Source organism: Aythya marila (genome assembly GCF_965140915.1).
Source record: "Aythya marila genome assembly, chromosome: 8".
NCBI lineage: Eukaryota > Metazoa > Chordata > Aves > Anseriformes > Anatidae > Aythya > Aythya marila.
In genome coordinates, this window is record NC_139049.1 from 27,312,837 (window position 1) to 27,325,694 (window position 12,858).

The 12,858-nt window shown below is 41.1% G+C and overlaps 1 protein-coding gene across 3 annotated transcripts in view; it reads right to left on the reverse strand.

Moving 5' to 3' along the window:
- GLIS1 (GLIS family zinc finger 1) overlaps nucleotides 1-12,858 on the reverse strand; it is a 188,823-nt gene that overhangs the window by 92,656 nt on the left and 83,309 nt on the right. For all 3 annotated transcript variants that reach the window (XM_082765693.1, XM_082765692.1, XM_082765691.1), the window contains 2 exons: nucleotides 12,015-12,213; nucleotides 4,674-5,775 (listed from right to left, as the gene is read on the reverse strand). In XM_082765693.1, the coding sequence (XP_082621819.1) occupies nucleotides 4,674-5,775; nucleotides 12,015-12,213 (1,301 nt within the window). The remainder of the gene's footprint in view (nucleotides 1-4,673; nucleotides 5,776-12,014; nucleotides 12,214-12,858) is intronic.

Sequence of the window (12,858 nt, forward strand, 5' to 3'; positions counted from 1 at the left end):
GATCTCCTGTCAGCCCGGGCACGCAGGCCCGTTCCCCTGCGCTCGCAGGACTCGCTCAGGCTCACCGGCAGATGTAGCCTGCAGAGATCTCATTACTCAGCGTGCACTGCTGGGCACACGCTCCCCACTGACCGTAGGCAGCATAATCCTTGCTATCTACTGACAGCAGAGATTCCTCATGGGTTTCCTTAGCAGCAGTGGCAGTAACACTAATCTGCCTCACAGGCCCCTCTCGCCCTTAAGCGCCACAGCCGGGTTGCTGCCCATGACGACAAAGGCCTCGCGCGGGGCCTCCTGGCGCTCAGCTGGGAGTTGTCACAGGGTTATGCCACATTGAACCACCTGCGTCATACAGGTACAATAAAAATAACGAGAAGTACAGCAGGACTGCTATCTTTTATGTAATCCATACAAAAATCTGTTTCATAGGTCGAATTGCCAGCGCTTTGTGTGATGCAGTGATCTGAACACAGCTGAGCTGGAATGCTGGAATTGCCTCAGGATGCCCGTAGGCAAGTTCCTTATCTGCTCTATGTCTCAATACAGGACTTATAAAGCCTCACCTTTAGGTTAGAACTGACCACAAACAGCACAAGTGCTGAGTTTCAGGGTGCACGACGGCAGAACCCAAATCCTTGCATTATGACTGTTCCCAAACTGAACACACCGCAGGTACACAAGGACAAAAGATTCTGCTTCCAAGTCTTACCCAGGCAGAAACACGATGCCACAGGCAGGGCTACAACATACACAGGAGGCGTTTGTTTCTTTGAAATGCATGAACTAGAAACATTAACAATGGCTGTTATCACCGCCCAGCTCTTTTGATGGATATCATGAACATTATGAAAGTCAATATCGATAAACAAGGTTTGCATATGTAGAAATGACAAAAAGGTAAATATAATACCTTTGCTCATGCCTGTGAAAGCCTGCAACATAGTTTCCCTGAACACATATGCATGCAGCGATGCTAACTTCATTTTCTACTCCTTATGAAGCCACAGAAAAGCACAAGAGGATAAACTGATAAGCCGAGCATGGATTTTTCCAAATCAAACAGTGCTAGACAACTAAATGAGCAGCTCTGTATTTACATTTGTAAGCAGAGGCTTAAACCAAAGATGTAATATTTAGAGATCAGCAGGGTTCTACCCACCAAAGTATTAGAAGAACTAAAAGACAGCAAAAGATGCAGCTATGAGATTTTTTTTTTAAATAAAAACCATTTAAGCTTGCTAATTTTTGCTGTCTCAGACAATCAAAATTCCAATTGTCTGGGACATCAAATCTAAAAAAGCATGAAATTAATCTTCAGAAGTTAAAGTCTTAAAGGCATTGCATCATTATTTTTGTTGGATATATTTTTGATTATAATGCAGATGAACCCCAAATTTAATAAAACTAAAATAACATGAGTTAAGTATGAAACATAACAGGATATTGCAAAGAGATTAGGTAGTTTCCTCTAGACTACTTGCAGAGCCCAAGGAAAAACCAAGCTGAGGGACACAATGACAAGAAGGCACCACTAAATTAGAGTATTTAACAGAATATGAAAACAGTATACTCATAGTACACGTTTTGGCAATGAAACACAGCAAGCAGAATATGGACCTGAAACATCAGCACATCTCTACACCAGATACTGTCTTGCCTGTCGACTATCTGTAGTAAAGAAAGAAGCAGGCTAGCTAAATTTAAACCAGCTGTAACGATGAGAGTGTTACAGTTGGACTGAAGGAAGCTTACCTCATGAAAGTATTGTGGAAACTGCTGTTGGAAAGATAATAAAAGGATTAACTGCTGTTTTAGTGAACCATTTACTTTTCAATCAAAATGTCTCATGTATTTCCTGTTCTCAAGTAGCTTGAATTCCAAAATTCCTTTGTCTATTACAGTACATAGTAGCAAAGCTTGTCATAAGAAATTAATAATTTTACATGGAAAAGTACTTTTATGTATGATGGTGGGGTGCTGCTTGCTGTTAGCTTCTCCTGAGCAGCTCAATACCTAGTCGGCCAGTAATCTTACAGATGGGAACAAAATCGAGGGCTTAAAAAGAAAGTACAATGGGTAATTGTGAACAGCGAAAGAAAATCTCCACTACAAATACCAAGAGATGTAAAGTTACTTTAACAGGGCTACAGCAAAAATGAAACAAAATCTCAGACCTCTATAGACACAGAATGAATTGCCTTCTTAATTTGCAGGAATAACAGCACAATTATTATCACATCAAAAGAAACGCCATCATTTAAAATGACATGACATCACTGCACAAAGAAACTCTGCACAGCAACCCTTGTTTAAAGTGGAATGGAATTCACTGGGCAAATAATCCCCACTTGATATTAATAACTTTAAGGAGCCATGTTGCAGCTTTGGATCCTGCCCCTGCTAGATCAAGGTCTTTCCAGGATAGGAAACTAAATTTGCAACGACAACTTATTTTTCATATGCTCACTTGGATCCAGTTGTACTCCAGTAGAGGATTCCAGATTGTGACATTTAATACACAGATACATCTGCCGATAGCGGAAGGGTGTTGGTCTGGGAATAGAAGAGTTAACTGCAAGTTCTGCAATGTAAAGCACCAAATTCTGATTGGGGCAATCCCGGCTTTGGGAACAACAATACGCTATCTGCTGAAATAAAACATCTTTATGTGCTTACACGCCAAGGCTGCATACATGTGCCATGAAAGCTATCTGCAACAGCAGATGCAAAATTTTTTGCAACCTATTCACAATGTTAAGTATTGAGACACTATCAAAAACCACTTCTTTAATGCAGATGTACAGAATTGAAAGGCGAAATCTTTAGCATTTGCTAAGATGTTACATGATTTAATGTCTCTGGTTTATCCAGTTTCCTGTAGGAATGGGAATGTAACATTAGAAATCTGCTATACAATACCTGTCAAATACGCATTTTGCAGAAAAAAGGCAAAAGTTCCCGCACACATGGAGTCTACTGATTCTTTCAGCATTATAGTAAAGCTAATCAAGGTTTCATGTTTGAATATTTCCTTTAAAAACTGTGAGATAAAAGTAGGGAAAAGACCAGTTTCATTACAGAGACTGTTAAAAACAGTCAAAGAAAAGGAAGGCTAAAATAAAATAGGCATACTTTCACTGCTTACTTAGACTTAAGAAAGAAGCAACTAAGCTGCATTATCCTTGGATGATTTATGACCAAAAAAAAGATATTTACAGGAACTTCAAATTCCTTTATACTTTTACAAAACAGGGTTGAGCTACGTCTGGAAATGAGCAAGTCAGTTCTTTCACTCAAAATGAAAGAAACAGGTAAGTCTTAGAAACTTTCCATTTTATCTTGGACATGATGGCGTTGTCTAAAAATCTTCATTGTTTCCAGTATTATTTCAGGGAATATCCACTGAACAGTGTGGATATTAAGGTAACATTGCTTATTTATGTAATGGAAGTAAGAATATCATCAGGTGACTACCTAGAGAAAATTTTTCTCTGTAAAACCCTGAATAACTTTTTTCTTCCTTCTCCCTGCCATACCCATTGCAAGCCAGCAAGCTTTTCCTCAAACAAATGAAAAAAAATGAAGCTTTTTATAAAAACATGCTTTCCTTTTCCTCCATAGAAAGCTACAGCTTGCCATGGAAAAGTTTGTCTTGATCTAACTTCCTTATGAACATTTTCCATTATATCATGTTCTGATCATAACAATAAATAGACACACAGTCAAAAATTCTGCCTATCAGGAACAACAACCTGCTGCTATAATCATCCCTTTTGTTTGGGCTCATTTGTGTGTGCGCGTATGTGCATGTGCATGCACGCACACGCGTGCGCATGTGGGTGTTACAAATAAGACTTTCCAAATTTCATGGCCCAATTTGGAAGCTTATGTCAAACTTGTTTTGCTTCATCTGTTTCAGTCAGGGTCTTATATCATTGTTGTTGCAAACATGTGGAAAGCTTAATGGAAGTCATTAACTTTTATTTTAGTTTAGCCATATTGTCATCATGGTGGGCAGATGCAGAGATGGTGCTATTCCCAAGATCCTCTTTTTGGAACACTGATGTTGTTTACATCTTCTTGATCAGAAGAGAACAATGGTTTTTACTTATTTTTAAAGCTCTGTTTTGCAAATTAAAAAAGCCCCTAAGAACCTTTGAAAATGTAATTGAAGATATTCCTTTTATTCTTTTAACTGTTTAAAATCTTTCACAAGTTTCTTTTTCTTTTCTGAACTGCCTTCTGAAACTTTTGCACTCGCAACTCTATGGTTTACTGTTCAGCTGAAGGAATGAAAAGAATTTCATTAGATGTGTTTTATGTTTCTTGATTAAAAATGTCACCCGAGGCTCAGTGACTTGTTTTACGTTAAGTGACTGCTGTGTGCTTTGATCATCACTTTATTAATGCTTTAATGAATATTAAAAAAAAAAATAAAGCGCTGTATTAAAAGTTAAGCTCTCATATAAGGAAACTGAATCCCTTTTCCAAGAACTACAGTATTTCTTACTCAAACATTTCCTTCTATATTAAGGCTTTCTCCAGTTCCCCTGCAGCCTGCTGCAGACTCTTACAGGAAAGCACAACAATTATATTGGAATAAGACTGAAGAGAGAGCAAACAAGAGAACAGAGTAGTATGCTTCTATTCAAACAAATAAATTCCAGACTTACCATGCACTTGTTTGGTTTTTCTCCAGAGTGAACCCTCATATGAATCAGCAGTTTGTAACGAGCATTGAAGGGTTTGTATCGGCGGACACAGCCTGCCCAAAAGCAAGTGAAGTCCTCTCCTTTCCGCTGGTCAATGTGCGTCTTTTCTATGTGTCTGACCAGTTCGTCTTGTTGGTCGTAAGTGGCACTGCAGTCAATCCACCGACAGACCTGCTTGCCATTGCCGAGGTCCTGTTCGTCCCCTTCGCTAGGCTGAAGGGATTTGGGAGACATAGAGGCGTGCAAGTGAGGCAGTGTCCCTTGAGTTTGGCTTAGCTGCTGGTGTAGGTGGTAAGGGGGAGGCAGCCCCTGATGATGTCGGAAAAGATCAGCAGCGGAGGAATAATCGTCAGCTGGTTCTTGTTTTAAGAAACTCACCTTCTGAGTGCTGTGGGAGGTGTTTTGATGAGGAATGCTACTACCATTCATCATAAGGCTGAGACTTCCATTCTCCTCGACTTGCTGCATTTGTATCTGCTCACAGTCACTTCTGTCACATTCAGTGGAAATAGGTACAAGACATGCTGGAGGGGAGGGAATACTGCAAGGGTTTCCAGGCTGAGAGCAAGACTGTGGCCGAGAGGATTTTTGAGCACTGTGATGACTGATCTCCACGGGATGAGAGGAAATGCCAGCTGAATTAGTTCGCAGTCCATTCACACAGGTGACCAGTGACGTCTGTGATGTGCGGATGATAGCTGTAATGTCAATTCCTTCAGCTGAAGACGGCACAACAGAGATGCATCTCTTCTTCAGGTTGCTCGTCTGTAGCCTAGCCGAGTGCTGAGGGGTGCCAAGTGACAACGGACCCAGGGAGGAGCTGTGTTCATTATTAAACAAGTAGGAAGAAAGTGAATTTGTAAAGCTATTATTCATTAGGTCTATTTCAGGATGCAGGCTACCGGAGGCTCTCAGCTCCATCCCCTCTGCAATCCTTCTATGCGTGGAAGCCTCAGACAGAACCTTATAATCACCGGGGCATTCTTGTTTAATGTGCTGAGCTGGGTGACTTCCATTCAGGCATGGAGCAGCAGAATCTACCGAGTCTTGAAACCTGGGTGACCTGTAATGTAGTTTGCATTAAGCATCACGAACTACCACAGGATTTATCATTTTTGTACAAGACACAACATTGGTTAAGCCCCGAAGAATGGAAGCACTTGTTTTCTGCTGAATGTTGCTTGTCTAAAGCAGCAATTACATCAAAAAATTCTGCGGTGTTTCCTCTACAACCCTTGTATAGGCAGCATCATTTTACATGGGATTAATTTTACACTCTGAGTTACGCACAGAACAGACAGTCCCCCCTCTACTGCTACGGGCAGTTCATCAATCACAATCTAGGTTTTCAATGCATAATAGATTGGGCAAAACAATAGCTGAGAATGAAGTTTGAGAGCTTTGGGCATTTTCAAATTATTCAAATATCAGCATTTTCCTCAGAACACACTGGGAAAATGCCTTGGCAATCTTAACACGAATAAAAAAAAGGCTAGAGCTGAATTTTGCTCACCCGTGACGGAGATGCTGTGCTTCGCTAAATTAAAAAAGGCACTCAATCAGTGGGGAAAAAAGGATTACAAATACAGAACAGCTCGCTTTCAACCAGTGGTCCAGAGCAGATGAGAAATCAGACAACTATTTACTTCCAACGGCTCTACAGAAGATAACTAGAAGTCCACAACCAGTAGATTTAAACTGGCAGTCTGTGTATGTCCATTTCCATTTTTTGATAATCTGCATGGGTCTGCAATTGATAAGAAGTGAGTTTCTGCAGAAGTGATTTTCTATCTTTTTTGATGTGTGCTGAATCCAATCACTCAGGAAGCATAAACCCTACCTAGACGTTTCAGAAAAACTCTTCAGATTACATCTTCTGAGCAGTTAGCAATTGATTTATGCCTTAACACACACAAAAATTTATCTTGGTGATAAACATTTACTGTGCATGACCCAACTGTGTGTTTTTCTTAGGACCAGTGTTTCTTAGTTATCTGGAAAGTGTAGTAGGGTTTAACCTGTGGCTTCAACATGCAGCGATGTGCCAGACCTAGAAGAGGAAAGTACATCTGTGTGCAAGAAAGCTGTACCTGAGCTAATAAACCCCCCAGAAAAGTCCTCCATGGCACTTACGCTGACATGTTCCACATAAACGAATTTTATGCTTTTTTGATGCTAGTGCCACAAAAGCTGAAGGAAACCTGGCCATTTGGCAACTTTTGTGTGTGACACCGTAGCTGACAAATCTGACACATTTTAAAGCATGAAGCACATATACATAAAATATTGTGGACATATCCGTACATTAAACTGGAGAGCTGCTGAGTAAACAGCATTTATTTTATGACTTAGATGATTTCACCTCTATTATTTCCATTAAAGCACTACAAACATTAAAAGCTGGGACCACTTCTACCTCCTCCTTGGTAACAGCTCTCAAAGAACTGCCAATTAGAAAATAAATAAAAACAACAACAAAAAGCTTCAAAAAGACTTCCTTCCCATGAAATGAAGGGTGCAAAAAATGACACCAGTCCAAGGCGCACAACTGGTAGTGGTGCATTCACTGGTGACAGGTTCCTAAGCTACAACAGTTTGCAGCCAGTAGGGCTGCAAAAACTTTAAGGCCATGAGAGAAATTAAATTCCCCACCATTCATTGCTACAGAACAATCAGACCTTGCATTCTGCCACCAGAAGTTTAAAAAGACTACATTTAAAAATTTTAGAGGTTTCCATAATCCATTAGTTATAATTTCTCCCTTTAGGTTTGCACAGTTGGTCTCAGGGTAAACTTAAAGCACCTGGTTTTGCAGATGGTGAGTTTAAAAAAAAACACATCAGTATTCATGCATTATTTTTTAACATTTACAGAACCATATGTCTGTAAAATATGTGGCATAAGCATAAGTAGAAACCTTTTATTGCACATGTTTGGAAAACCCTGCCCTGCTTGCTTGTAGCTTCACTGCTCAGTAGAAAGCGTGCTGTTTTAAACTCATTCTGAGAAAAGTTTTACAGCATACCATGCCAGGCACAATATTTCCTATTATTTAGTTTCTTCTGTACAAGAACTCTTCTAAATAATTCAGTTTGTACCATAGCTTAGTGGTCCCAAAGCCTCAGGCTAAAGCAAACACAACACGTCTCTTACATCACATAAAGCTAACCCAATCCTTACATTTCAGCCCGTGATAATTGGTGTCATATTATTAAGCTTTCTGTAAAGCTCCCATCCTGCCAGAAATCCGTGTGAGGAGTTCAAGCTAGAGTGGGTGCGGAGTACAAGCGGGATGGATACAAGCGTCCTTACCCTGAGACACACTACATTCTCCAAATTCCTAGCGACATCCATCTGCATTTCTAGCACAAGGTCTCGCTCAGACTCAGGACTGTATTGCTGTGATGCTGCTACCGTGCAAAACATGAGACAGGTGAGAAAGAGGGCAGTTTTGAGGCCTTTTTCAATAAAGCCTTGGAATACCTTATTTCACAAACAAAAGGGATGAAGGCACTGAATTTAAGCATCGTATAGGTACAACCTTGTCTTATCCATGCTCTGCCTACCTGATGGTAAGTGCAAGCTTCTTGTGCAGATTGGAAGCAAGTCTTTTCTGGGAGCTACAGCTTTCTCCTTAGCACTTTGTATTTAAATATGTGACATATTTTGTAATTGTTAACTCTGCTGGGAGCATCTGGCTTTGTTTCAATTTCCTGATGTTTAAGTGGTGAGGTACAGAACATCAAAGTTGCATGAATGCAAACTTTCTGTATTCCTGGCAGAATTTTACCGTCACTGGTCTAGGGAAAAGCCTGCAGGTTCCTCCCAGCCCTGGGGGTGGGGGGAGAAGGGACACAAACAAAGCTTATGTGAGGGAGAGACAAGGTGTCTGGAACCCAACGTGCTTTGTGGCTCCTCTTCCACCCTATTACTACACTATTTGCTCCTGCAATGGCATCTTGCAGCTGGAGATCAGATTCCAGGTCTGCTACACACAGGCAACGCTGGCCTTAAGAATTTCATAATCTCTGGACAGTAGCCTAATATAAATGTGTATGAAACAAACAGCCAAGAGAAGAGGGAGAGGAACAGAGGATCGCACGACAGCATGAAGCACACTGTGTGGGCATGTGGATTGGCTCGGGTGGCTCTGGGGGCTTCCAGATGAGTGGCCCTGGGAGGGAGTGGGGTTGGAAGGAGAATATACCCCAAGGACATCTCTTCACAGGGAGCATCTGTGTACTCTGCTCAGCATACAAAAACTGAATGTAAGGCCTTCGCAGAGTAACAGCAGCCTCTCACGACACTAAAACAGCGTTTCCAAAGAGACTCCCTCACGTGGTAACTGGAGCCAGAGCGTGAGGCCTGTAGCACCATGCCAGAAGTTCTGCAGTTCCCAACTGCCCTCAGAGGAGAAGCCAACTGTATCTGAGATCTCCAGATTATTTACAAAACAAGTGTACACGCCTTCAGTTGCCACTGTAAATGTGCAATCAGTGAGAACTGGCAGTTTTAAGGGGCTGGAGGGGATTGTTGTGCTGCACATCCAGGGACCCCGTGCAGCACTATCTGACTGCTTCAGTGTCTTCCCTGGGTTTTATACGCTGGGCTTCGAGCACAGTGTGGGCGGGTTAGCTCTGCCTGATAATGGATTATCTGACAAAAGGCCAACATTTGCTGTGTGCTGACTCCAATTGTGGTGAAGAAGGTATTAGGACTTTTCCAGTCCCACACACATCGCGTTCGCAGATAGCATGTAGCAGCAGTTATATTGCACAACTTAAAAACTTTTAACTGAGTGGGAAAAAGGGGGCAGGAGGAAGAGGGATCGTGATTCTTGGATTAAGGCAGTCATCCCTTGAGTAATTTTTCTGATAGAAAGTAATTCAGGGAGAAGCTGAAGGGGATAACAAGTTTCAGTGCGCTGAGGGAAAAAGGACAAAGACAGTCATAACCCCAAGTCCTGAGGGAGATTTTGGATTGTTAGGGGAGGTGCTCTCTGGTTTGTCTGGGCTTTCTTTGGATGTTGCATATCCTAGAAATGCAGAGTGGTTCAAAGCTCAGTTTAGAGAGCTTGTTGGAATTTGTATCTTCCTTTGTTTCTATGCCTGTCACTAGAGTTGGACAGAACAACCAAACTGTCTGCGCTACCCTCCATATGCTCAGGTACCCATCCATTCCAGCCCTATTTCTCTCATATTTCAGATTTCAACCTTCCTCCTCTGAGGAAGGTGTAAATCTGGGGGGGCACAGAGCAACCGTGGCTCCCACTGACTTCACTCATTCGCCCCCACCTCAGCTATGATCACCTAGTTCTGGTTCTTCAAGGAAAGCCCATGCTTTTTGTTACCTGTTTGTTAAGGACCCTTAGCGTACCAAACACCATGAAGAGAAGTCATCCCAGCTGCTGTCCACCTTCCCTCACATGCCGAGATTTTGGCTCTGTACCACACGTGTGGTGAGTAGCACCAGGACAAAATTGGACATTGTGTCTAGGAGATCCACAGAGCACAGCTGGGCTTGGCATTACCTTGTACATCTCAGACAGACAGAAGTAGTACCAGCCAGGTGGACATACAAGTAGAGAAAGACTGACCAGACACACCAACGACCCATAAAGGAATGGAAGGGACCTTCAAGATATTTTCTGAACGTTTCCAAACTGTTGCTTAGGAAGCAGCAGAGCCCCAAGGCTTTAGACCATGCTATTAAGCAAAGAGGACAGAACTAGGCCTGTCACCTGCCACTTTTCTCATGTTATGCAGCTGACAATCCTTTATGTTGTGCTGGGAATCCTCTCTCAAATGGGGGCTGGAATGGGTTCATATTTCTGAGGGTGGGTACTGTGATCCACGGTATGCAGGTATCTGTCATTTCCTCATTATAAATTTCACAAAAAGGTCCAAAAAGATCTAAGCAGAGTACTCTCTTTCTCCTTTTGTTTGCTCTTGCCCTAATTATCTTTGTTTCATAATTGTCCTCACTGACAGGATAAAAAAGGTTGGTAAGTGGCAGTCCCACATTGATTCATGAAGAAGCTGGGAGGAAGCAGACTTGAATGAAGCTTCAACAGCATCTACAACTCTTTGCAGGGTTAGCAGAATATTTTATGTGGCACAGATATTACTTGTTCTTTTCAAACAAACAAACAGCTCTTTCCACTTGCTTGCCATATTCTGTGTGCCTCCTCTTCCCAAAAACACAGATGTTCTACCCCACTAGTAAATGGAAAAGGGGAAATAAGACATAAATATGTACAATAAAATCAGAAACAGCCAGATTTCCAAGACCAAGCTATAGTCTGTATTTCCTCTTGCTGTGACTATGGAAATTTGGGCCTGATAGTTCCACGCAGAGTGCCAATTATTCCAAGTATCTAAGATAAAGGCTGCAACTTTATTGAGGTTTTTCTTTTCTACAGCTCTTCAAAAAGGTCAAGATTATTCTGTATTACATCCCCTGCCAAAAAGCATTGTAATTAAAATAGATGGACAGATTTTAATTTGTAGCAGGCTTCTATTCACAATGGATGTCTGTTTAGGGTACTTGTCTAAAATCTGGTAATGTTAAATTTGTAACAACAACAAAAAAATAATGTAGTCCTGTGTTTTCATATAATTAATTTATAGCAAATGTTTAAATAGAGATTCTGTTCATAGCATATCCAACTACAGTGCATATATCAAAACCAGAGACCAAATTTTCACATTACGGCCTTAAAAGCAAATACCAAGGATGTGGCTGTATGGGAACATTGAAAATACTTCATTAAAGGAAATGCTGTAGAAATAAAAGTGGCATTGGCTTCCTGTAGGTTTGATGGTGACATGCCAAATTGCCATATGGGAGACATTGGCTTGAGAGTAAGTATCATCCCTGCCTTCCAGGCTGCAAGTTGGAAACAGCATGGCATTGGTGTGGAGGGTGGAGGTACAGAGGAGGCAAGTCTGACCCTACTAAAGCCCCTGGCAAAACTCTCATTGACTTTTGAGCATGCTGGAAGAGCCCCAACAGAGAAGCTGTATTTAAACTTCAGTGCAGGGGGGCTGCAACTGCATATACAGTGACTCCTACTGGCACTGCTTTGGATGGTTGTCTGTGCATATGTCCATGTCCCTGCAGTGAGAACCTGCAAACAAGCAGTGTGGTTAAACGAGCACCCAAAGGACTTCCAAAATGAAGCAGAAGCCAAAAATACTCTTCCAAATATAGCACCCATGGATGATACGCAGAACCATTTACAAAAAAATGAAGCATTTCAGAAGAGCTAAGTATATCAACTGTCAAATCCTGCAGTAATACCTTATATCAGAGTGCGTCAAGTTCAGCTGACCAACATGAAGCAATCTCTCACAGGACAGTGGGTGGTCTCGCATGAGTGGGTTTCCTGTGTGGATGAATAGTCCTTGTCTGCAGACAGGTACTGAGCTACTTGTCATCTCCATGTCCATCATGTTCTTCTTCTCAGAGATCAAGTTACAGTGATTGTAGCCACCATTAACTGTCAAAAAAAGAAGAAATTATCATAAGCCTTTGACTAAGAATACTCTATACTTACTACTACTCTGTGTGCTGATTTTGCAACTCCTTGTAAAATCCCTGTAAGTGGCATGGCAGTGGAAATGAAAGGTTTCACAAGGAAGCAAAAATTAATTCCAAAGGAATCTGTGAATGATGACCGTTTATTTCTCTTTTTAAGTTTTGTGGCTATGCATAATTTAACTCAAAAAAAAAACTTAGTATGATAGCTTCCTTTCCTTTTGTGTATTTTTATGGCAGAATCTTGCCTTTGTTAGATTTTGTTTCAGAGTCCCTTTATTTTCAGGGAGAGAAGCTCTCTGAAAACAGTGACGTAAGTCAAGTTTTTCTTTGCAGACAATTATCTCTGTGATTATGACTTTAGATGGGCATGTTTCTCCTTTACTGCCAGGTCAACAGTGTGGAAAAAAATGTAACTAATTTGGTTCAATGTATACATTTAACTGTATTTTCAATGTGAGCTGTTAGTATAAATGATACCATTACTACTACTAATAATAAATTCTGTTTTGGTGAATACTACATTTCACTTGACTTGGAAAAACAGACTAGAGCTATAGCGATATTTTTCAAAGGATATATATAGCCCCTAATGATAATTTAGTTG